Source organism: Culex pipiens, chromosome 2 (genome assembly GCF_016801865.2).
Source record: "Culex pipiens pallens isolate TS chromosome 2, TS_CPP_V2, whole genome shotgun sequence".
NCBI lineage: Eukaryota > Metazoa > Arthropoda > Insecta > Diptera > Culicidae > Culex > Culex pipiens.
This window is the reverse complement of record NC_068938.1, coordinates 15608259-15634343: the sequence shown is the minus strand read 5'-3', so window position 1 is coordinate 15634343 and position 26085 is coordinate 15608259. Positions and strand designations below refer to the sequence as shown.

The 26085-nt window shown below is 37.1% G+C and overlaps 5 protein-coding genes across 6 annotated transcripts; 3 read left to right on the top strand and 2 right to left on the bottom strand.

The window, feature by feature from the left end:
* Window positions 1-692: 692 nt before the first annotated feature.
* Window positions 693-3634, bottom strand: LOC120426269 (transport and Golgi organization protein 6). The gene is made up of 3 exons (XM_039591010.2): window positions 3621-3634; window positions 2082-3459; window positions 693-2025 (listed from the first exon to the last, which is right to left on the bottom strand). The coding sequence occupies exons 1-3, from the start codon at window positions 3632-3634 to the stop codon at window positions 772-774; spliced, it is 2646 nt and encodes an 881-aa protein (XP_039446944.1). The 3' UTR covers window positions 693-771.
* A 3481-nt stretch (window positions 3635-7115) lies between these two features.
* On the top strand, window positions 7116-7863 carry LOC120426277 (NEDD8). Its single transcript, XM_039591022.2, has 3 exons — window positions 7116-7276; window positions 7341-7471; window positions 7537-7863. The coding sequence occupies exons 1-3, from the start codon at window positions 7259-7261 to the stop codon at window positions 7622-7624; spliced, it is 237 nt and encodes a 78-aa protein (XP_039446956.1). The 5' UTR covers window positions 7116-7258; the 3' UTR covers window positions 7625-7863.
* Window positions 7864-13125: 5262 nt separating this feature from the next.
* On the top strand, window positions 13126-14312 carry LOC120426271 (KRR1 small subunit processome component homolog). The gene has a single exon (XM_039591013.2). It carries the CDS (start codon window positions 13217-13219, stop codon window positions 14282-14284), a length of 1068 nt encoding a protein of 355 aa, XP_039446947.1. The 5' UTR covers window positions 13126-13216; the 3' UTR covers window positions 14285-14312.
* Window positions 14313-14379: 67 nt separating this feature from the next.
* On the bottom strand, window positions 14380-21870 carry LOC120426270 (TBC1 domain family member 15). Its single transcript, XM_039591012.1, has 4 exons — window positions 21438-21870; window positions 17809-18717; window positions 15695-16345; window positions 14380-14983 (listed from the first exon to the last, which is right to left on the bottom strand). The coding sequence occupies exons 1-4, from the start codon at window positions 21456-21458 to the stop codon at window positions 14606-14608; spliced, it is 1959 nt and encodes a 652-aa protein (XP_039446946.1). The 5' UTR covers window positions 21459-21870; the 3' UTR covers window positions 14380-14605.
* Window positions 21871-21985: 115 nt separating this feature from the next.
* Window positions 21986-24795, top strand: LOC120426272 (uncharacterized). 2 transcript variants are annotated; one of them, XM_039591015.2, is made up of 2 exons: window positions 21986-22463; window positions 24603-24795. In XM_039591015.2, the coding sequence occupies exons 1-2, from the start codon at window positions 22085-22087 to the stop codon at window positions 24749-24751; spliced, it is 528 nt and encodes a 175-aa protein (XP_039446949.1). In that variant the 5' UTR covers window positions 21986-22084; the 3' UTR covers window positions 24752-24795. The 2 variants fall into 2 exon arrangements, with proteins under 2 accessions (XP_039446949.1, XP_039446948.1); XM_039591014.2 differs by having other exon boundaries at window positions 21995-22463; window positions 24600-24795.
* The last annotated feature ends 1290 nt before the right edge of the window (window positions 24796-26085 follow it).

Sequence of the window (26085 nt, the reverse complement as noted above, 5' to 3'; positions counted from 1 at the left end):
TGACCACTTTTTGATACGATGCAACGGCTTCGAGATACAGTAATTTTAAAATTACAAAACACTAAAATATTTAAATACCTTACGCCCTTCTCAAATGTTATTCTCGAGTACTATTGGCTCCATCTACACAAAAATGACTTATACAGGCCTAGGATAACATGTCTACAAAGTTTCATTGAAATCGGAGAGGGTCGGGTACAAAAGTACCAGAAAAAATCCTGATTTGAGCTGGAATTGCTCATAAATAAATTCGTCGGCAAAATTTTTGACCAAGAATAAAAAAAATACCAATTTGGGATTTTTTTTCTGTGTACCTATTTTTTTCTGAACTCGTGGGATCGGTCCCGGTGTCAAATTTTGAGATGAGATTTGTCTGATCACGCCTTCCTTTGGATAGGGAAGTAAATGTTGGCTCCGGTCTAACCTACAGGTTAGGTCGTTAGCTCAATCCAGGTGTAGGAGTCGTCTCCCTGGGTCCTGTCTCGGTGTAGTCGCTGGTAGGCAGTTGGACTCACAATCCATAGGTCGTCAGTTCGAATCCCGGGGTGCCAACTTTGCCGAAGACACCAAATTGATCAGAAAACTCCTTCAAAAGTTACAGATTTTTGAATATTTACGTACCATTTTTGACACTTTTATGGGTGAACCAATTACACATAGGGAAGGCTCCCACAAAGTTTTAGTCAAATGAAAAAAAAAAATCCATTTCCGGTTTGGGTAGAGAATTTTTCAAATATATTTATAACAACTTTTTGAATGCGAATTTTTTTTTTACTCCAACATCTTGATTAGCACGCTGTCGGCGCCTTTGGCCGCCTTGCGCCGTCGTTCCGCTTCTTCCTCCTTGATGCCAAATATCCGAATTTCCTTCTCCAGCTTCCCTGTTTCCTGTGCGGCGCTGAGAAATTCCTTCGTCCGCGCGTTCAGATGGTCCAGCGCGACGGCGGCTTGCAGCTGGGTTACGTCGTCGAGTTCGGTTGAGATTATGTGCTTGAGGAAGCGGTACACGAGCAGAAGGTAGTCCTCCAGGGTGAGCAGGTTGTCTATGCCTTCGAGCAGTTGGGCGAGGACGAAGATGGCGGCGCGACGAGCGGGGAGGTATTGGTCGGTTTCGATGGTGCATTTGATGACGAGGAACATCTCATAGAAGAAGTTATGCACCTGATACGACAGAATCTTGCACACATTCCCCAGGTTCGCCAGGCTCGACGCGCGAAACTCGTCCACCCCGCTCTTGCATCCGTGCAGGAAGCAATTCACCAGCTGCTCGCGATACTTGAACGCCACCGGTCCCATCGCGTCCACCGTCTTGAGCGCCGCTTCGCCCACCTTAAGCCGGAAGTCCAGCTCGTTGTCGGCGCGCTGGTACTCCCGGATTAACGCGTCCAGCGTGTCCGCTTCGAGCACCGTATCGCAGAGAGCAACCAGCAGACGGACCGAGTTGAGGAAGGCGTAACTTTCGACCGATTTGAGGTTGTCCAGGGCGAGGATGAGCACGGCGTGTTTGTTGGCGGTTGTTTCCGGGTCGCGCTCTTTGAGCAGCTTGATCAGCAGGGTGGTGCCGTACACTTTGCAGTAGGGTTCTTTTTCCAGGCAGAGGCTGGTGGCGTTGGCGTAGGGGGTGAGGTCCTGGTCGGGGGGTTGAACTGAGTTTGGATCTTTGCAAATGTGCTCGATCTGCGTTCGAAGTTGGGGGGTGTAAAATTTGGAGCTTTTGTAACGTTGGAGAAGCTTGACGATCTGCTGAACGTCGTCTCGGGTTTGTAACCGTCGCAGGTATTCTTGGAAGATGGACAGCATGACTTCGAGGAGGTCTTCGGATTGGGTCTTTCCTTCCAGAGCTCGCTCGAGTGTTGATTTGATGAAGGTTAGGATTTCCGCTGGGTTTTCGTACAGTTGAGCGTGGAAGTGACGGTGACTGATGAGATCCGTCAGGGCTTGGATAAGGACGTACTTTTTGAAGAATAGCTTGCGGTTGGAAGCGTCCTGTTCTTCCGCGTCGAGTAGTAGATTCGCGGAAGATTTCTGGAAATTTAAAATTATCAAATGTTGATCAATTGTTGGATTTTTTCAAAACTCACCGAAGTTATCTCATCAAACAGCTTCAAAAGAACAACGAATACGTCGTAGATGAGAAGATTTCGATTTGACGCCTTCAAAATTTCAACCAAAATTGGACCTAAACTGTCCTCTTCCGAATCGTCATCTGATCCTGGTCCAACTTGCAGCGAATACTTTTCTTCTCCCTCCAAATTCTTCAAATAAATCCGGGAATGAAACTTTTTCATGGCTTCGTCTGCCTCAGATCCAACAAGCAAATCCCTCAGCACCGACTCCAGCTCCGCCTTTTCCCGATTCGCCAGACAAAAAACGACCAACGTCTGCAAATAATTCCTCTCGTCCAGCTCACCCAACGGCAGCAGCGAGTACAACTTCAAAAACATCTGCAAATAAGGCACCAATATCGACGAGTTCAGCGAACTGCACGAAGATCCGCTAAAGGCCATGTAGTTCAGATACAGCCCGGTGACCAGTTCCGACCGCTCCACCACAATCGACCCACTCAGCAAGTCCTTTGGCTGCGCGAGGACGTCAAATCGCGCCACAAAGTACACCCGAATGGTCCGTCTCAACTCCTCGTACGCCGCCGGAAGCTGATACATCTGCCGCAGACACTCGATGCACGTTCCGACGTAGGTCAGATTGTCCTGCTCGCCACTCAGCAAGGAGGTCTCGTAAAAGGTGAAGCAATCCTTCAACACCTGGCGGTAGAACGCCTTTGTGTGGCCTTTACTTGCAACAATTTTAGCGATCACTTCGCTCTTCTTCCAGGTGGGCGTTTCGTCCGAGGGCACGTTGGTCAGCAGCGTCCGGCAAAGCACGGGAAAGCCTCCCGGCTGACCAGTTTGCCGCAACAGCTCCAGGTGAATTTGTTTGGCCAGTTCCAGCGAAACATTTGGACTTCCTTTGATGATCAGCAAAGTCTTGAAAATCGCATCCAAAGAGAACAGCTCGAAACCTTTGAACAATTCGTTATCCCGCAACCCACCGAAACCTCCCTCCATCAAACACAGTCCAAACGTCCCAGCAATGTACTCCAGCACGCAATACTCCAATCTTTTCTCCACCGCAACCGCCCGAAACTCAAACAACCTCCTAAAAGCGCCCAAGCAGTACCGCAACCTCCTCATCCCCTCCTCCGGTTCCAGCTGCACCATCAAAATCAAGTCGCACCGGGTCAGTCCCCGCAGCTCCTTCGGCAGGTACAGACTGACCGTAAACTGGCGGATCCGGTCGACCGCCGTGAAGAACTGGATTTGCTCCCGTGGATTGAGGATGTCTTCCGCAGGGGCGTCGGAATCGTTGGAAGCTGGTCGTTTTTGGACGAGGCACGTCGTGAGGAACTGCTGCATGATGTGGAGATAGTGCTGGGAAAGTGTCCACAGGACGTCGCCGGAGCTGAAGAGCAGTTGGGGTCATCGGCGGTGAGGTTCAGGATCGATTGTAGTCGGGATATGTTGAGGTCTGAAAGTTGCAGGTTTTAGAGAATGCTTACATAAAGAATAATTGCCTTACCTTCTGGTTTTGCCTCCGCTAAATCGGATATTATCTTGAAGCACTTTTTAGAATCCATGATCGTAATAAACAACGAATTGAACCAAATTTTATTCAAACTTATGAACTTTGCTCAACAATTTAATGAGATTTCACAAACTTATCGTTTTGTTTACGAATTGGCTCGCGCGCGCGGCGTGCGCTCAAAAGGGAGTTGTCTATTGAGACGACCAAAGGAAATGAATTGTTAGGTCGACATTATGGCAGGAATTGCAATTTAATGTCGAAGAAATTTGAATACACTCAACCCCCGGTGGTTGGTCACTTTTTCGTTTGACACTTTTTTAGTTTGTACCCCGTTGGTTGGTCAAAGTCAAACTAAAAAGTGACGAACTGTCACTTTTTACACGGCGCTCACGCACACTATCAAAACACACGTTTAGTAGTGTGTGTGAACTCCGTGTAAAAGGGGTGTCAAACTAAAACGTGACCCCGTTCGTTTGACAACAGTTGGTGTCAAACCATCGGGGTTTGAGTGTACTCAAATTATAAAATTAGTTTTTTTAAGACCTATGAAATTTATTTTTTTATGACTAAATCTGGAAAAAACAATTTTATAAAATTGATAAATTGTTTAAAATGTCAATTTATTTAAAAAATACTGTGCTTAATTCAAATTGTCCTTTTTGAATAAACTTTAAAATTATAAAATTGTGCGATGGTTTTATATTTTTTTTGCAATAAATATTATTTTTTGAAATCAATAGTTATAAAACATAAAAAAGCTGTAAATTAGTAAAACAATAAAATAGCTTAAATGTAAAATTGTAAGGTAGTAAAATAATTAAATTCTAAATTCATAAAGTTTGTCAAAGAGCACTTACATTCACGCAAAAAAATCAGGCCTGTTTGAATCAACAATATTTTTTGTTGTTTTTATTTTACAATTTTTTGTTGAAATAACGCTCAAAACCAATTGAAACAACTCAAAATTTTGCGATGAATTGACTCGATGTATTTTGTCAAACACTTATGAAATAACAACAAAATTATTGCGTTGATTCTACCAAAAAACGGCATTGAATCAATTTGGCTTTACACGTGCCCACCATCTGTCAAACATTTTTTTTTGTTAATTCGTCAACGGTGCGGTTCAATCTTAAATGTCTGTTTTTCCGGGTTTTGCGTCTGTTCCGTTCACGCAATCTACCCATCCAAGGGCTGTTCGCTAAGCGTCAGCGGAATTTCGTAATATTTAATAAATTTATCCGTGGAATTCGTGGTGAGAAACCTTGTGAGAAACGGATGCAGCAGGAGTAAGAAATTACACCGCCTGTTACTCCTGCGGCGGATAATTTTCCCGGATTTGTCCAAACTCTCAGCGTAACTTGTTTGGTAAAAACTTTGGCATTCTATCTAAAATGACCTCGTTTCTAAACGCCCATTTTTACTCTTTTAGACCTCTGTGGAAAACAACCTCAATATGTTGGACGCCATTAGCCACACGACCCATTCAACCCGCGGATACAGTTTGTCGTTGATTCCTTCCGGGGTGACGACAGCATTGGCATCAGATGCGGTTCAACCAAACTGCACACGAACCGATCGTGCTCGAGGTCGTGATTTATCGTTTGAAGATGCAGAGTGATTTTTTCTTCTTTTTTTTTAAATAAATAAAATAAAATGCAATGTTCCAACGATAATGAGCATTTTAATTTCAATTCAATGTTTTTGTGAATCAAATAAATTTCAGGTCTTATTTTGAAACATATATCTGCCTTGTTTCAACAAAAACGTTACTTTGATTCAACAAAAATCTGATTTGAACACACTTTCTGTCAAATATTGATCAACAAAAATGAGGGTAGATCCAACAAAAAAATAGCTTTGAAACAACAAAACATCCCGATTTGAAACAACAAAATGCGAGAGTTGATTCAGTGCAATAATTTTGTTGATTATATTCAACAAAATATTTTGTTGAATCAAACCTCGTACAGGCTGATTCTACAAAACATTTTTCTGCGTGTTCTAAAATTCTAAAATTCTGAAATTCTGAAATTCTAAAATTCTAAAATTCTAAAATTCTAAAATTCTAAAATTCTAAAATTCTAAAATTCTAAAATTCTAAAATTCTAAAATTCTAAAATTCTAAAATTCTAAAATTCTAAAATTCTAAAATTCTAAAATTCTAAAATTCTAAAATTCTAAAATTCTAAAATTCTAAAATTCTAAAATTCTAAAATTCTAAAATTCTAAAATTCTAAAATTCTAAAATTCTAAAATTCTAAAATTCTAAAATTCTAAAATTCTAAAATTCTAAAATTCTAAAATTCTAAAATTCTAAAATTCTAAAATTCTAAAATTCTAAAATTCTAAAATTCTAAAATTCTAAAATTCTAAAATTCTAAAATTCTAAAATTCTAAAATTCTAAAATTCTAAAATTCTAAAATTCTAAAATTCTAAAATTCTAAAATTCTGAAATTCTAAAATTCTAAAATTCTAAAATTCTAAAATTCTAAAATTCTAAAATTCTAAAATTCTAAAATTCTAAAATTCTAAAATTCTAAAATTCTAAAATTCTAAAATTCTAAAATTCTAAAATTCTAAAATTCTAAAATTCTAAAATTCTAAAATTCTAAAATTCTAAAATTCTAAAATTCTAAAATTCTAAAATTCTAAAATTCTAAAATTCTAAAATTCTAAAATTCTAAAATTCTAAAATTCTAAAATTCTAAAATTCTAAAATTCTAAAATTCTAAAATTCTAAAATTCTAAAATTCTAAAATTCTAAAATTCTAAAATTCTAAAATTCTAAAATTCTAAAATTTGGGCAGGTTTAAAAATATTTTGATTTTCTATAAGTTTATGCCCACCCCCCTCTCCATCCTTTCTAAATCGGTCCAAAAAATAAGTGGACAAAAAAATTATTTTGAAAACAACTTCAAAATTTTACTGGAAATAGAAGTCTAATTAACTGAAAACAATCCTGATGATTAATGATTATAGCTAAAATCTAAACTTTTTGAAGTCCTATAAACATAATAGCTTTAAAAAAAACATGAAATATAATGCTAGAATTTCAATATTTTAAATTAAATTTTTATTTTATTTGGAATTTCAAAACCGATTCTAGCATAATTTTTATTAATTGGGTCCTAAAATGAAGCTTAGATTGCTGATATTATTGTTAACAGCGATAAAGCTTATTTTTCTGAGTACAATGACCCTTTGTACGACCACAAAGAGTTTAAAATGGATTTTTAAATCAATTAGGAAAAATTAACCTCGCGGTCCTTCTTGACAGAAAAGTTCCTACTTGACAGCTCGTTCCAAGGGGACCATAGTTGATCCATCGAAAAAATGTTGTCCTGTCAAAAAAAAAATTTGCATTAAAATGAAAAAAAGTGATCAGAAATGGTTTTTAATCGTGTTTTTTTACCGTTGTACATAAAAATTGACATAGGGCTTTAGTACCCAATTCTAAAGCAAATGTCATGTCGTCCTAACTGACAAATCCCTTTTTATAGCAAAGCAACAATCCCAAAGGGCGTCAGCAGCCGCCGGAGAGCAGCTGTCAAACCGCGAACCGAGCGTCATCGTCGCAGAGGGAAGAACCAGAAAAAGTTCCGCAAACACCTTGAAATTTTGCAGGGGAAAAATTCGATTTTCGTCCGCATCGCACGAGCCAATTTCGCCAAAATGCTGATCAAAGTGAAGGTAAGTTCGAGGGGCACCCGGTTCCGGTGGAATTGAGGTTGATTAGGTTGGTATCTTCCCGCAGACCCTGACCGGAAAGGAAATCGAGATCGACATTGAGCCCACGGACAAAGTGGACCGAATCAAGGAGCGGGTGGAGGAGAAGGAAGGCATCCCACCGCAGCAGCAGCGACTCATCTTTTCCGGCAAGCAGATGTGAGTCGAGGCGTATTTTGGGCTGGGATTGAGGATTGGAGTTAAAATTTTGCTTCATTTTGTAGGAACGACGACAAAACCGCCCAGGATTACAAGGTTCAAGGTGGTTCGGTGCTGCATCTGGTGCTGGCGCTGCGTGGAGGTGGTCACTAAAGTTACCATGGGGGAGGATTCCGTATCGAATAAGCTGGAAGTGAGATAGTTTTGTAACTTATTTTTCGAAATGTTGCCCCCGGGGTCGCCGCTTGGAAGGGGGAGAAGATGTTGGGGAAAGATAGACGTTGTAGGCTCACTTGAATTTCTAACTTTACTTTATTTGAAACAACGGCAATTATTCTCTGTTTTGTAATCGTCACTCATCGTTGGAAAACAAAATAAAACCTTAAATTGGATTTCAGCCGGACAGGCGCAATTTCATTGCTTAAATATTGAGAAATTATACATCAAATTCATTGAACAAAAAAGTAATACGGATTTCGATTTTTAATGTTTAAAGCAAGTATGCAGCTCGCAAGAAACGAAAACATAAGTTTTGATGAAAAAATCAAATGATTTGGATTTGGAAAAATTCCGAAATAAAGTTTCTCGATATTTTCTGGCAGAAAAATTCAATAATTGAAAACTTTATAATTTTCGAAACACAAAAATGCAGATGTTAAAAAAATTAAAAATTTGAAAAAGCAGCATTCATAAATACCAATATAAGAAAAAGAAACTAAAGATGAAAAATAGAGTTGAAATTTTGAAATTCTAAGGTACCAAAACTTTGAAATTTAAAAATTAAATAATTTGGAAATCTGAGTATTCAATAAATCAGATTTTCTTAGAATTAAAATTTCAAAAGCTAGAAATAAAAAATATCAAATTAAATACAATTTCTAAAATATCAAAATTCGATATTATAAAATTTTTAAACTCTAAAATTCGTTAAATTAAAAGTTCATAAATTAAATATGAAAGCAAGGAAGAACTCAGTCATTTAAGAATTTAAGAATTTAAGAATTTAAGAATCTAAGAATTTAAGAATCTAAGAATTTAAGAATTTAAGAATTTAAGAATTTAAGAATTTAAGAATTTAAGAATTTAAGAATTTAAGAATTTAAGAATTTAAGAATTTAAGAATTTAAAATTTAAGAATTTAAGAATTTAAGAATTTAAGAATTTAAGAATTTAAGAATTGGGTCCTAAAATGAAGCTTAGATTGCTGATATTATTATTTACAGCGATAAAGCTTATTTTTCTGAGTACAATGACCCTTTGTACGACCACAAAGAGTTTAAAATGGATTTTTAAATCAATTTTGAAAAATTATCCTCTCGGTCCTTCTTGACAGAAAAGCTTCTACTTGACAGCTCGTTCCAAGGGGACCATAGTTGATCCATCGAAAAAATGTTGTCTTGTAATTTATTTTTTTGCATTAAAATGAAAAAAAGTGATCAGAAATGGTTTTTAATCGTGTTTTTTACCGTTGTTCATAAAAATTGACATAAGGCTTTAGTACCCAATTTAAGAATTTAAGAGTTTAAGAATATAAGTATTTTAGAATTTTATTTTTTCTTTGCATTTTGCATGTTTTTTATGTTTTTTCATAATAAAATTTTATTTATTTCAATTTAAAAAAAAATGTTTCAATTATATATTTTGGGTAACTATTTTATTTTAACCAAAAAAGTTTGATGAGGTTATTTTGCACCTTTTTTCGCCTTGTTTTATTTCTCTTTTTTTATTTTTCGATTAGCTGAATTTTGAACAAGCTCGTCCAAAATCACTCAGTTTTCGTCAAAACCGAACCAACTCCAATATGAGTAAATCAGTCTGCCAGATTTGAGTTAATTTTACTCCGATTTCAACGAAAATTGCGTGAAGTATAACAAGATCTTAATGAAGTTCACAGAAATCTGTCAGCTGCTCCATTTACTCATTTCTGAGTAAATTCGCTTTTGACGTTAACTGATTGATTGGAAATGGTGGTGAAAATTTTAACTGAAGTTAAAGTCCGTTATGAGTAAACTGAGTTGTGCGTGCATCTGTCTTAAGAAAGCGACATCGTTTCTGAAGGGCATTCCTCATTCGACACACGCAAAACGGACATTAGGTATAAATTCCTAATTTTTAGGTATAATCGAACCTGACTGCAATAAGGTATTTTATTACTAATCGGCTATTAGTAATAAAATTACTAATAGCGTTTTAGTACGAGAATTCCTATATTTTAGGTATAATTGAAGAACCAAAATACCTAAATTTTAGGTATTTTCTGGAAAAGTTTGGGATCCAAAATAACTAATATTTAGGTATAATCCAAGATGGCGGACCATGATTATTACTAAATTCTAGGCATAAATACCTAAAATTTAGTTATTTTCTGGAAAAGTTCGGGATTCAAAATAACTTATTTTTAGGTATAATCCAAGATGGCGGACCATGATTATTCCTGATTTCTAGGCATAAATACCTAAATTTGAGGTATTTTCTGGAAAAGTGAGGGATCCAAAATTACTTATATTTAGGAATAATCCAAGATGGCGGACCACAATTATTCCTGATTTCTAGGCATAAATACCTAAATTTGAGGTATTTTCTGGAAATGTGAGGGATCCAAAATTACTTATATTTAGGAATAATCCAAGATGGTGGACCATGATTATTACTAAATTCTAGGCAAAAAAACCTAAAATTTAGTTATTTTCTGGAAAAGTTCGGGATTCAAAAAAACTTATTTTTAGGTATAATCCAAGATGGCGGACCATGATTATTCCTGATTTCTAGGCATAAATACCTAAATTTGAGGTATTTTCTGGAAAAGTGAGGGATCCAAAATTACTTATATTTAGGAATAATCCAAGATGGTGGACCACAATTATTCCTGATTTCTAGGCATTAATACCTAAATTTGAGGTATTTTCTGGAAATGTGAGGGATCCAAAATTACTTATATTTAGGAATAATCCAAGATGGCGGACCACAATTATTCCTGATTTCTAGGCATAAATACCTAAACTTGAGGTATTTTCTGGAAATGTGAGGGATCTAGAATTACTTATATTTAGGAATAATCCAAGATGGCGGACCCCGATTATTCCTAATTTCTAAGCATAAATACCTAAATTTAAGGTATTTCCTGGAAAAGTAAGGGATCCAAAATTACTTACTTACATTCAGGAATAATCAAAGATCAAATTAGGTACTATCGAAGAGATATGCAGGCAGAAGAAAACATTGGTTTAAATGATATTAATATTTTTATTTACATAAAACACAACTATTTCATAAATGTTCTAACATAATAATATTACATATTTTTTTATTTTTTTTGCTTAAAACTATTTTTAATATTAATGTAGTTTTTTATGTTTAAGTTTTTTTTATTGTTTATTTTAAACTTTATTTTTTTTTAAGTTTAATGTTTTAATATTTTAATATTTTCATATTTTAATATTTTAATATTTTAATATTTTAATATTTTAATATTTTAATATTTTAATATTTTAATATTTTAATATTTTAATATTTTAATATTTTAATATTTTAATATTTTAATATTTTAATATTTTAATATTTTAATATTTTAATATTTTAATATTTCACTATTTTAATATTTTAATATTTTAATATTTTAATTTTTCAATATTTTAATATTTTAATATTTTAATATTTTAATATTTTAATATTTTAATATTTTAATATTTTAATATTTTAATATTTTAATATTTTAATATTTTAATATTTTAATATTTTAATATTTTAATATTTTAATATTTTAATATTTTAATATTTTAATATTTTAATATTTTAATATTTTAATATTTTAATATTTTAATATTTTAATATTTTAATATTTTAATATTTTAATATTTTAATATTTTAATATTTTAATATTTTAATATTTTAATATTTTAATATTTTAATATTTTAATATTTTAATATTTTAATATTTTAATATTTTAATATTTTAATATTTTAATATTTTAATATTTTAATATTTTAATATTTTAATATTTTAATATTTTAATATTTTAATATTTTAATATTTTATTATTTTAATATTTTAATATTTTAATATTTTAATAATTAAATATTTAAATATTTAAATATTTTAATATTTTAATCTTTTGATATTTATATATTTTAATATTTTAATATTTCAATATTAATACAATTTTTTATATTTTCATTTTTATTTATTTAATTTTTATTATTTTTTAATATTTTAATAATTTTAAATCTTTAAATATTTGAAATTTTGAAGTTTAAGAATATTCGGAAATTAAGAATTTTAAATTGTTTTCTCTCTCTCTCTCTCTCTCTCCTTCTCTCTCTCACTATTCCTCTTCCCCTCTATCTCTCCCACATTTTCTCCCCCTCTCTCTTTCCCACTTTCTGTCTCCTTCTCCTACTCTCTCTCACTTTCTCTTTCATCTCTCTCTCTATATTTTCCTCTTTATTTGCCCTCTCACTCCCACCTTGTATCTCCCTCTCTCTCTCTCTCTTTTCTCCTACTTTCTCTCTCTCTCCCACTTTCTCTCTGCCCCCCCCCCCCCCGTCTCTCACACACACATTTTCTCTCTCTCTTCCTCGTCTCTCCCACTTTCTCTTTCCCTCTCCTCCTCCTCTCTCTACCTCTATCTATCTCTCTCTCCATCTTTTCACTCTCTCCCACTTTGTCTATCCTTCTCCCCCTCTCTCTCTGTCCTGTTAATTGTTTTTTTATTTTTATTTTATTTTTTGTATGGTTTTTGTATTTTATAATTTTTCACAGATACACACACACACACTCTTCACCAACTTTCACTGCAAATTAGCACCTGTTTTGCTTCACCAACTCCCGGCGGAACAAACAACTCCTTTACGGCATTTCCCTTTTTGCCGCTGTCTTCCGTCCGATTCTCATGTTTAACCGGTGCCGCGTTTATCCGTCCACAAGGGATGGAGGAGGAAGAGTTGGTGAACTTAACGAACTGCCGCATGTTGACGGAACAGTAAACGTCCCGCCAGAAATTTTCCGGCCCGACCGGCACCTTTTTTCAGCGAAACATTCAACTCCCAGCGGATTGTTTAATCAACATCCACCTCCTCCTCGCAACATCCCTGCCAACGCCAACCCACCAACTCTGCCACGCAAACCGGTTCCTTTCAATACTGCCGTCGATGCCGACTTGAAGAACAGCCACCGGGAGCCGGATCGCCGTCGCCAGGAGTTGAATGTTTCGTCCTCTTCCTTCTACACCCGGCGTCCGTCCTCTTCCTACAACACCCGGCGTTGCATTTTCCTCTGGCGGATAATCCGAACCGCAAAATCCGTATTCCTGATTACAACCCACAACGGGCTTTGACGCAAACCGGTTCCTTCCGGCAGAAAAATACAACTTACCTATAGCAGCTGGCCAAAAACCTTCCAAAGTGCTACACAACCGGCACCGAACTGACATGTCAAATCGTGAAATTAACGCAAGTTCCAAAAAATACTTAAATTTAGTATTTTTTTAGAAGTATTCCAGTGTTCTAAAAAAATACTAAATTTTAGGAAGAAAAAAATACTAAATTTTAGGTATAATTTGACAAGCTAGAACATAAGTTCAAAAAATACTAAAAATAAGTAATTTATACCTAACTCCGGTTTTGCGTGCAGTTCTGCTCTCCTCTGCGAGCCGCATTGTAAACATTTACCTCGAAACGAAAACAACGTGCGTTTTTTCTGGGAGTTTTTGAATTTAATTTTTAAATTACGTTCCGTGACCCGCAATCATGAGCGATTCCGAGTCGGACACCAATGACCAGGCCGGCGACCAGATCGAGCACTTTAACGGGCCGGTTGAGAACGCGTGGTTACTGAAGATTCCGGAGTTTAAGCAGGCGGACAACCCGCATGGCCTTGCGGAGGAGAGTTCGTTCGCGTGTTTGTTCCCCAAGTACCGGGAGAAGTACATCAAGGAGTGTTGGCCACTGGTGGAGAAGGCGCTGGAGGGACACAACGTAAAGTCGGAGCTGGATCTGATCCAGGGCAATATGACGGTGAAGACGACGCGGAAGACGTGGGATCCGTTTATCATTTTGAAGGCGCGCGATTTGATCAAGCTGCTGTCGCGGTCGGTTCCGTTCGAGCAGGCGGTCAAGGTGCTGGAGGATGAGATCAGCTGTGACATTATCAAGATTAAAAATTTGGTACGGAACAAGGCAAAGTTTGTGAAGCGGAGGAATCGGTTGATCGGGCCAAACGGATGCACGCTCAAGTCGCTGGAACTGTTGACCAACTGTTACGTGCTGGTGCAGGGCGCGACGGTGTCCGCGATCGGGCCGTACAAGGGGCTGCAGTGCGTGCGGAAGGTGGTGGAGGAAACGATGAAGAACATTCACCCGATTTACAACATCAAAGCGCTGATGATCAAGCGCGAGCTGATGAAGGACGACAAGCTGCAGGACGAGAACTGGGAGCGATTCTTGCCGCGGTTCCAGTCGAAGAACACGACGAAGCGGAAGATGCCCAAGGATGCGGTGGCCAAGAAGCAGAAGAAGGACAAGAAGGACCACACGCCGTTCCCGCCGCCGCTGCTCGAGAGCAAAGTGGACAAGGAGTTGGCCTCGGGCGAGTACTTCCTCACGGAGGCGCAGAAGAAGGCGAAGCGGAACCAGGAGCGCAAGGATAAGGAAAAGAAGAACTCGGAGACGCAGAAGGTACGGCGGGAGAAAGACTTTGTGGCACCGGATGAGGGCAAGAAGGGACAGAAGACGAAGCAGGACGGCGGCAAGGTTGACGTGAAGGCGCTCAAGAGCAAGATTGCGAAGGCCAACAAGAAGGCGAAGGTGGGCAAGTGAATATATAGTTTGCGTTGTTTTAAGGTAAGCTTCTGCGTGTTTGATTTGTTTTGAGAACTTCCTCCTCGGGGTCATCCAAGAAATCCTTCTAAATCTTTCAACTCATAAAATAACTTTAATAAACAGTTATGTACACATACTACAAAAAGTCCCATTGAAATATGTTTATATCAATTACAAATTTCTCGTCATAGCCCCCGTTCACAATCGACTCCAAATCTACATCATAAGCTGCGTGTTTATGTGACTGGATTAGGTAATTGGATAGTTTACAAAAAAAAAAAACATAAGATAAGTTGCTATTCCCCCCCTTCTCACTTGTTAGAAAAACGCATAACTCAGCGACAAATCGCACGCTTCGTCCACCTTTCGCTGCATTGCTTCCTGATCTTCGGTTGATTTTTCACTCACGATCGCCGCGTAGCTATCGTCATCCTCGTCACTTCCCGACTGCTGCTGCTGCTGCTGCCCGGGACTGATCTCTTCGCCAATCATCTTCCGCAGCTCCACGTGGGGCTCTTTGGACGTTTCCAGACTTCGCTTGACCTGCAGGTAAATGCTCTCGGCTTGTTCGAGGATCGCGAGCAGGTTCAAATTGCCGGAAAGTTCGTTGACGTGCTTGAGGATCTCGGTGAAGGTAAATTCTTGATTTATAAAGACGTCCATTTCCTGGTCCAAAATTGCCACGCAGATGAAGAGTAGCGTGGTTCACGTTTCTATGAAAAAGACAAAAGATGTTATTTTGTCTTGCATCAACCGGAATTTCATTCTTTTATGTCCCCAGAAGCACTCCTGAAAATTTGAGCCCATTTGGTAAGGTCTAGGAGCTCCAGTTTTAATTTGAAATTTATATGGGATTTTGATTTATTTTCCATGGGAAACTATCTTTTTTTACATTGTATTAGGATTTTTTTTTTATAAATCGATGAAATGACTTGATTCTTATAGTAGGAGATAGGTTTTGAACTGGGGAACAACTTTGTAGAACATACCAACATGCTAGGAAGTGACCCTTTAAAGATACAGATACTTTTAGATGGTGGCTGGCCCCTTCAAAAGCCACCATCTAAAAGTATCTGTATCTTTAAAGGGTCACTTCCTAGCATGTTGGTATGTTCTACAAAGTTGTTCCCCAGTTCAAAACCTATCTCCTACTATAAGAATCAAGTCATTTCATCGATTTATAAAAAAATATCCTAATACAATGTAAAAAAAGATAGTTTCCCATGGAAAATAAATCAAAATCCCATATAAATTTCAAATTAAAACTGGAGCTCCTAGACCTTACCAAATGGGCTCAAATTTTCAGGAGTGCTTCTGGGGACATAAAAGAATAAAATTCCGGTTGATGCAAGACAAAATAACAACTTTTGTCTTTTTCATAGAAACGTGAACCACGCTAATGAAGAGGTGGAAGTTGGGACAGGGCAGTCCCGTCCACAGGATCTCCCACAGGTGCATGATGTCGATGTTGGAAAATTCCCGCTTGAACCAAACCAGCAGCCACCGGAAGCAAAAGTACATATTCTCCGACTGGTTCTCCATCAAATAATTGTACAACTTTTCATTCACAAACGCCAACAGCGTCCGCAAATGCTCCAACTGCTGCTTCATGCCTTTCTGGTCGATATCAAAATTGTTAAACACCTTCGCCATAAATCCGACAAAGCACCAAAACGACTCCGCCTCGTTCTGCACCAAGCTCAGAATCGGCGCCAGCAAGTCGCTCATCCCTTGCACGTACCCCAAATCGAAATTGAACATCACATAAGTCATCAAAATGTCCTGCAACTTGGCCAGGTTAGGGTTGTCGTCCCCGGCGAAGAACTCGTACGTCCGGTCCGTCCGCTTGACGTCCTTTTCGATCTGGCACTTGCGTTCCCGATAGCCGGTAAAGTTGTGCTCCTGGATCGGGGTGATTGTGAGCCACTGCAGCTTCATCTGGAAGTATTCCTGGGTTTTGCTGGCACGCCGCTCGTCCCGTTGGACCGTGGTGTGCTCCCACACGTCCAGCCCGAGGAGATACTTCCACAGCTCGGCGCGGATGTCGTCGGAGATGCCCTGGAATTAGAAAGGGACAAATTTCTCGGTAATTTTAGGCCATTTTTCAGGGAGGCTACTAAAGACGGGAAATCAGGAAAGTCGGGAAAAGTAGGGAATTCGCCAAAATCCGACAAAAATCGGGAAAAGTCTGGAATTCCGAGTTTGATATTTTGAATAATTTTGATCAAATTTCAATTCAATTACACTAAATTTTTTTTAGCAGTTATTATTAGTATTGATTCCGAAATTACAGAATTATTATTAGTATTGGTTTGTTGATTTCAATTTGAATCAATTGAATGGAACTATTTCAAACAAAACAAAATTTAGCTGATAGTTGTATTTTTTCAGTTTAAAGCTTAATTTTTTGGCCGATTTTAGCGTGACATACTTTATGGATGACGCCTTAAAAGCAAAAAAAAAAAATACGAGACAACATTTTTTCGATGGATCAACTATGTTCCCCTTGGAACGAGCTGTCAAGTAGGACCTTTTCTGTCAAGAATGGCCGCGATTTCCAAATTGATTCAAAAACCCATTTTATATCCTTTGCGGTTGTGCAAAGGGTTATTGTACTCAGAAAAATAAGCTTTATCGTTGTGAACAATAATATCACAAATTTAAGCTTCATTTTAGGACCCAATTCGGATTTGCTTATTTGAATGCGACTGAAAATTACAAACGTTTTGAAAATTCTTAAATTCCTTATAATTCTGAATTTCAAAATGCAGAATCTTAATATTAAAAGGACGGATTTTGTTTACTGCTCGGGGGAGAAGGAAAGGGAAAGGAAAGAGGGAAAGCTAAACAATTATCATTAAATTGTCTGGCAGAAAAATTGAATTTCGAATTTAAAAAATTGAAAATTCAAAGATGATCAGAAATTTATAAATTTAAAGATACAAACAAACAAAAAATAAGATAAAAAATTCAAGAAATCTAAAAAGAATCCAAAATTTAAAAATCCAAAAATTGTAAAATTACAAACTTATTTTTTTTTCAAGACATTCAAAAATTTAAAAAATATTCAAAAGTTCAAAGACCCAGAAATTAAAAAATCTAAAATTCAAAAGTTAAAAATAAAAAAAAAACAAAAAATCAAAATTTGGATATCCAAGCATCTAGGTTTTTATAAAACCCACGTTTTTAAAAACCTAGGCAAAAATGTTGTTATGGTTTCGTTTTAGCAACCTGCCAAAAAGGCAAAAAATTGAAAATGAAGACTATCTGCAATTCTTGTTTTGATGGATCAAACCTTGGATCAAACTGACTGTTAAAACATGAAAAAACTAGATAGGCAAAAGTTAATGATAGGAGGTGGTAGAGTAAGCCAAATACTATCAGAAATACAAACTAAACAAGATGCAAATAAAAATACTAAAATAACAAAAGTTGCTCAAAATGACCTCATATTCAATGAAAAAAAAAAAAAAAAAAAAAATTTGGGTTGTAAAGGGTTAAATTAATAAAACTTGACTCACCCCTCTAAAAATGATCTCCTTCAGCAGATCCGGATCCGTGATGGACCCATCCTGAGCCTTCAGATCCGCCCACTGCTTCGCCGTCAACGGTTGTCCCCGGTGCACCGGCGGTCGCGGTGCCAATTTACTCACCACCGGCCTCACCTCTTCCTTCTTCATCTTATCGATTCCGTTGCTGGTCGGCTGCTTCACAACAACGTCCCTCCCCAGTTCCTCCTGCGGACTTCGCCGCTCCTCCGGGGCCGCCCTCCCAAGTGGCAATATCTGGTGATGCACGCTGGCCAGCTTGGACACGAAATCAAAGTACGGATTGGCACGGGGACGATTCCGGATGTCTTCGATGTTGAGCTCCGAAAAAGACCGCTGCAGTTTGTCGTCCGTTTCGGCCACTTCCTGACAGTAGTAGTAGTGCTTCCGGCGGGAGTTCTTCCGGATGAAGCGTCTCCGCTCGAGGAAATCCACAAACGAGTACGGCGACCCGTGCGCAAACAGGTACGCACTGTGCACGGAGTAATCCGGGTTGAAGAAGCGCAGCTCGTTCTTGCTGTACTCGATGCCCAGCAAGTCCCGGAAGAAGACCATCACGGACGGTTTGGCATTCTTGGACGTTGGGAAGCCCTCTGTTTGCCCAGCCGCCGTCGCGTCATTCGCCTCTGAAGATTTTTGCGCGCTTCCGGAGATTCCAGGAATGGGGCTGGACGAAGTGGACTCGATGGTGTCCACCAGCGACCAACCGGAGTCCTGGCTTTCGGTGTCCAGAATCTCGCACATGTCTGTTTGCTTCCACTCGAAAAAGTGCAGATCTCTGTTCTGGTACTTGCAAAAGGCCAGCACGCCCACTGTGCTCAGGGCGGACATGTGACTGGCGCTGGCCTTTTTGAGCGTGACGCCATGCTGCATGAAGATTTCCTGAAAATGGATGAGACAAAACATACTGTGAAATTAACAAATTAATTGAGTTGTGGCGTTAGAACCACGGCAAATATTGTTCAAGGCATTCGTGGAAATACAATGTCCCATACCAGAGGGTCCCGGAGTTCCAAAAATTTCATAGAATGGTTGTGGTTGTTAGAATTGTGTTGCTGTATGAACACTCCGTGCTCAGACTCAACCCACTTCAATGAATCATCGAATGCGGTAAACGTTACCCAGTAGGCCTGGCCGCTTTAACGCTTGTGATGTTTCAATGCATTCTGATGTAATATATTGCCAGTTTATTTAATTACGCTACAATAGGTTACACAGAGTTCAACCTTTGTCCGCTGCTGTGAATGTATGACAAAAGGTCGATTGGTTAAAAGGTCAAATATACAACAGGCCTAAATGGCAAGAAGTGATGAGGCGGAGTGTGATTCTCCGCCCATTACTGAAATAGCATAGCATAGCATTGGTGTCTACCCGTAGTTGCTACTCTGTTATTGGCCAGGACCTCCAAGAATTGCTCCGTGGACCACAGATGAAGAGTAGGAAACAATCATCACCACTTCGCAACTTTCAAATGTCCCTATCATGCTAGCCAATCACAGCGCCGGCCACGACCAGTGGTAAGACACGGGGAAGTGGATAGGAATTTTAGTCCGATACTTGAGTGATGAAGACCGCTAAATCGGCTGCGTCTTCGACAAAGTATCACGTGAGGTTTGAGGGTGTTAGTAAGATGGGTGTGAAGCCAGGATTCACCGTGGTAAGTGATGCGGCCGGTCAAATCTATTTATAGTCCTTAATTCTTCGTATGTTCTTGGATTCATTTTGGAAGCTTTCCAATTCGGTTCACCAAGCTTTTTGTGGTGAATTCTGGTCGTGTTGAAGTTCAATATTCGCCTAACGAGTATGCAACCAGTAAAGTTCTTAAATTCAACTTGCATTCAATATTGCATTTCCTGTTCTTAGGTTCACATAGATTCCAATCAAGTTTCTTGGATTCTTATAGCATTCTTAATCCTTCTAGTCAACTAAGCCTCGATGGCCTGGTGGTTAGCATTTTTGTCTGCTGACCCAAAGGACGAGGGATCGAACCCCGCCACGAGCTAATGAATTTTTCGTTCATATTCAAGTGTTCAGAATTCCTTCTTTCCATAATTTCTCGATAGGAGCAGATGGGAATTGAACCCAGAACCTTCCGCTTTCAAAGCGAACAGCGTAACCATTCAGCCACGCCTACCGCCCATTACTGAAATATAAATAAAGTAAATTTAAATACAGAGTGTAAAAATATGTTTGTAATTACCAAAAAAAATAGTTTTACTATTTTAAAAAACATCAAATTAAAAATAAAATAAAAATGAAACAAAAATATTACAAAAAAAAAATAATATAATACTATTTCAAAAATATGTAAGTTCAGATATCGTCTAATTTTTTTTTCAACTCTCAGAAAATTTAGACAAGGTAAATTTGATTTGATTACCTTAAATACGTATGATTAAAAAAAAATTCAGGCTGATTAAAGAAATGTTTGAAACAATGGAAGAAAATACTGAATCAAATAAATTATTGAAAATATTAGAAACTTATAAAACTATTACAGAAATTATTTTTAAGGCATTGAAGTTTCAATGAAATATGTTAGAATAGTTCTCAATTATTTAGATTTATTCTAAATGAGACAAAATTAATTTGTTTTCAAAGCATACAAAAGAATGTTTAAACTATACACAAAAGTCTAGTACAAATATTTTAAAAATGCATAAGAAACAAACAAAAACATGACAGAAATATTTTTTTTATTGTTTTGAAAGAATGAGCAAATATAAATGCAATATGTTTCAGTTCAGACTGTTTCTCAAAAATCTTTTTAAAGAACTGCTTATGTTCAAAATATTGGGAAACTCATAAAAAAATTGAAACAAGAATAAATTGGATTTGGAAGAATATACCAATGATAATGCATTTTTTTAAATCTCATAAAACAATTTTTAGAAATGCTTATTTTTGAAATAATATAAAACTCACAAAAATACTGATAGAAAAAATAATTATTATAAAGCAAAATTTAATTCTTAAAAATAAGTTTGAGTTCAGTATTTTTTCATAAACTTCGTAAAAAACTTTTAATTGGACAAAAACTCATAAAAACTGTAGCAAGAGTAATTTGAAATTTCATGGAGTAGGTATAAAATTTAGCTTGAATTAAAAAACACAGAAAGTTATTAGAAGAATGGAGAAACTCACAAAATTGTATCAGAAACTATAATAATTTGTTTCGAAAGTATTTAAAATTCTATTATTTTCCCCCATAGAACCAAAAAAGAATTGCATATGTTTAAAATAATTTAAAAGAATATTATGAATTATTTGGGTTCCGAAGATAGATGAAGGCCAAAGTCAAACCCTATACTTTGCCCGGAAAAGTCAAACTCAAAAATCAAACTGTTCTTTTAGATTTTACAAAAAACCAATCCAGCAAAAATATGGTTCCGGAAATCGGAAATCATTGCACAATGTGTGCCGTGATACACATCCACTAACCGAAAGCCATTTGTGCAAATAAAGTTGCCTGAAGGTCGCTGGCCTTCCCCTTCACTGCTTTTTAGTGGGTGACTACATACGTATACTACCAAACGCAAAAATAGTGGTCCGACTGAGCCATACACACTAATAAGGCCACATCAAAATTCCAATGCACTCACCGTGACGTTTTCGTTGTCCATTGTTCTCCAAATTTTCGTTCTAAACTTCCAAATTGCGTTTTGTTTTTCTTTTGTTGAACCACCCTCCTCCCCCCTCGGATGATGACACCGTTCCACGAAAAGGTGAAACGCAGACGACCGACGGGTCCCCTCCTCCCCTATCTAGTGTCTTCCACACACTTCCCGAAGGTACACCAGACAAACGATGAATCACTCAATAGATTTTTTCCAGGAGGAAAACGCGATTTCCTCTAAATTCCAACGGGGCGCGAACGACCTTCAACGATTCTGGCCGCGCGAACACTTCATTTTACACAAATTCCAATTTTTAGTCCAAAATGGGAGTGTTTTTCACTGGCAGGCACGGAACACAATGAACACCAACTTCGCAACCAAAATATTTTTCTTTCTTCGCTTTTGCCACTTCGTCGTCGTCACAGTTTGACAGGAGAACGATCAGTTTAGGAAGAGAGGAAGAGAGAGGTTGAGAAAAACGATACGGGTTTTCAATTTAGAGTGTACCTGCTGCGCTTGTTGATCGTTTCCATTCATGGTGTAAACAAAACAAAGCAAGCTGCAGCTGATTTCAATTGATGTAATCGTTTTCTATTGAGTGTGAAAATATTGTTTGAAATACTCGCTTTTCAATGAAAAAATCCGTCGAGCAGGACAAACCCAAAGCTGCTCGTAATAAAAATCGAAGAAAGTACAAACGCAAGAAGAATGCCAAGCAAGCAAAACGAGCCATCGAAAAGGGCCTGCAGTCGGGGGAGGAATGCTTTGTCGGGCAGAACAGGGCAGCATCGGTTCCCAACAACAACCCCAACTTTAACCACCGCACAGTGCCACATCATCCTCGAATGAAAAACGCTCAAAATATCTGGATCAAAACGTATCAGAATATCATAAAGTGGCACAGCCAGCATCAGATGAACTACTGGAAGCAGCACGCGTTGAAGCTACGTGTGGAGAATGCACGCCTCAAACGGCGTCTCACGGTGCAAGACTCGGAGGATGAAGACGATGGTGAGTTGCTAAGGTTCGAAGTCCGCAATAGTGAAACAAATATTAGACAGTTATCTTATTTGGAAGAAGGGCATTAGCTTTTAATTTGATTTGTAGTTTTCATAGAAAAAAAAAGCAAACTCTGTTTTAGTGATACATGATAAAAAAATTGAAATATTACAAAAATACCAAAATTTGGTATTCCCACTTGAAAAAGCTTAATTTTTTTTATAAAATGTTTAATTTTCTTTCTGAAAGAAAGATTTGAAATGGAATTTTGTTGCAAAATATCTCACATAGTTTCAAAATTATTTTGTAGAACCGAACATACAAAATATGGTTACTGACTTAGACAATTGGGTCCTAAAATGAAGCTTAGATTGCTGATATTATTGTTTACAGCGATAAAGCTTATTTTTCTGAGTACAATGACTCTATGACCACAAAGAGTTTAAAATGGATTTTGAATCAAATTTGAAAAATTTACCTCGCGGTCCTTCTTGACAGAAAGTTCCTACTAGACAGCACTTTCCAAGGGGACCATAGTTGATCCATCGAAAAAATGTTATCTTGTCATTTTTTTTTTGCATTAAAATTAAAAAAAAGTGATCAGAAATGGTTTTTGATCGTGTTTTTTACCGTTGTACATAAAAATTGACATAGGGCTTTAGTACCCAATTTCCAACACTTCATCAATAATTAAATAAATCAACATTATATTTTTTCATTTCAGCTTTAGTTTTAAAATGTCTGTTTGATGCAAAATTATTGTCCTTGTAAAAATTGGTCAACATTTTCCCGTATAACAGAGAAATTCGGACTGAAATACTAAAAAATATAAATATTTGGTATCAAACCTTCGACAATTTTTCTTTTGAATTTTTAAGTATCAGAATAATACCTAAAATGGGTTTGCTCTTTAATTATCCTTGAGATTATTTTTCAAGGATTACTCAATATTTAGCTATAGTATTGATACCGAAGAAATTCTACACATTTCCCTTGTCGTTTGCCTCATGCATCTGAAAAGTAAAGAGATTGAAAAATAAATGTTTTTTTAAATTAAACTGGGTACATGTACAGCAAAAGTTTTAACAAGTAGATAAAAACCAGAAAATACAGGAATATTTGATATAAACTGATATATGTACAACAAAAATACAAAAATGTGGTATACTGACTTTTATTTTTAATTTTCAAAGATTTTTCAAAGTTCCTAAAGGGGTTTATCAATAATAAACATAATCATATCTGAAATTTTTCAATTCTAACGAAAGCACTTGTTTTGATAATGCATTTTCTATATCTTTTTGCATTGAAATTTTAAAATTCTGTCTTGTTATTTCAATTTTTATATTTATTCTGCAAAAATACCTAAATTAGATTTAGACTTTGAAATTGGTAAAAATTGTCCAATGCTTTCAAGGTTATTTGGTAATAAACTGAAATACCCCAAACATACCAAAAAAATGGTATTTCGGCTTAGACAATTTTTCATGTTTTTACAAATTTTCTTTGGGGGTGTAATCAATAATGAAAAAAAAAAAAGATTTTCATTTCCAATGATAGTATTCGGTTTGAAATATAATTTTGTGTAGTTGTGAAATGTTTTTTGCAATACTACTGACCTTGGCAAAATCAGTCAAAAGTTTTTCTTTTCGGCACTTGTATCGAAAAGTAATCCTTTTTTAAAAACCTCTACTTGTTGCAATTTGCTGGCACTATTTAGGTGTATTTTTAGATTTCGCATAATAAATTGATGAAATCTTTCTATTTTACATCCGTAAAACTATACGCGTTGCGTTTCACACGGTCAGCTTAAGCCTTTGCTACTTTAAATGTGCGTTAATCACGCAGATCTCACTAAAATATCCTCCCTCCTCCCTCAATTACTGCTGCACCTTCTTCATCGAGTAAGATCTCCTTTGATACCTCTAACCCTCAATCGGTCGGCCTGCGTTCCAAATTAGCCAGAGGAGGGAATCTGACTGACGAATGTGTGTGCATGTGCGGGGTGTTGCATAAGAGAAATCCACCCGCTGCCACATGATTGAACATTGCTGATTTGCCTCTCTGATTTTTTTCTTCTCTGCTTGCTTCTTCTTCCATGTCTCAATCCCATCACGGTGGCGGCGGCGTGCGCGTACGTTTACGCAGCAGAAGCAGAAGTTCGTGAGGCGCAACAAAGCCAGCAGCAGGACGAGGACCAGGAGGACGAGGCCCTGGACGAGGAGTTTATCGCGTTCATGGAGGTGTCCGCCAGACATCGCCTGGAACGGAGGAGGCTGAAAAACGAAAGTGTTCATTAATTAGATTTATGAATAAATTAAGGTAGATTAAATATTTCGAGGCACTGACTGGCTTACTACTGACTGCAGAGTCCGAACTCCCTCCCTCGTATGAACGCAAGAGAAGCAGAGATTTACGTAACCTGGGGCGGGATGGGACGGGGCGGAGTGGTGGCCCGAGGGCAGTTTGGGAACGTCGTACGTGGCCAACGGCAGCAGCAGCGCATTTCTCTACGTTTTGGCAAATCGATTTTGTGTTGCATTTTTCATGTTTATGAACTTTGTTTAAATATTTGCAACGGTCTAAGAAAAACAGAATTTAAAATACACTAGAATTTTTGGAACAATTCTATCGTTCTCTAAGTCACAATTATTTTTGAATTTTTTTTTTCCCGTAGTCAGGAGGTAATTTCAAGCATTTTTATCTGCGAAAATGTTATGATTTATGTTTTTTTTTTCAATTATTTTCAATATGTTTATATGCATTTAACCTCCAATAATTATCTGTTGCTTATTACATTTTTTGCATAATTTTCCAGTTTCTTTTTCAATTCGTCGCTGTCGTGCTAACTTGTCATTTGTCGATTTTGGGCCAAATTGAGTTAAGAACGCTATTTTGTGCAGCACACAATGCCTCACCTTTTGACCTTTACGGATCCCCAAAATTCGATTTCAATCCTGAGATATTCAATAAAAATCGAAAAAATAATCCGTGCATTTTTGTCACTTTTCATATGAAAGAAGTTTCAATCTTGTCGTGTTATCTTGACACAGCATGAAAATTGATGTAAGTGCGATAATTGGAAAAAGAGATTCAGGTCAGAACGCGTTTGACACAGGAACGAGCTCGACTGCCGTAAACATTTTCAACTGGGGACTCCAGCAACCAAATTCAGCCAAACTTCGGGCAATGCACAGAATGGCCAACCAAATAAAACGTGTTTGTTATTGTTTACATTGCGTTCTCTCGTTTTTGTTTATTCAATGTCAAACATTAAAACGCGTTTTTCGGAACGTCAAAAAGCAACATACGACATGATAGCACGACGGCGTCGAATTTATGCTTGTTATCGCTCTGCACTTGTCACCCTCTCCAATTTCCATAAAACATTACTCTTAGGGGTAATTTTTGTCCCTAATTACGAGTCCGATGTTCATTTTTCGATCTCTTGTGACGGTGGGTGGTACAACCCTTTATTTTTTTCAGGATTTTCACTAAGGCTCATTTTTCAAAGATTTCTAGCTCGAAACCATGAAGTGATAGAAATCTAGTATGAAAGGGACTTTTATGACGCTCGATTCTCAAAATTATGAAAAAAATCTTTATTTCCATCGAAACAAAAGTACAAACAGAC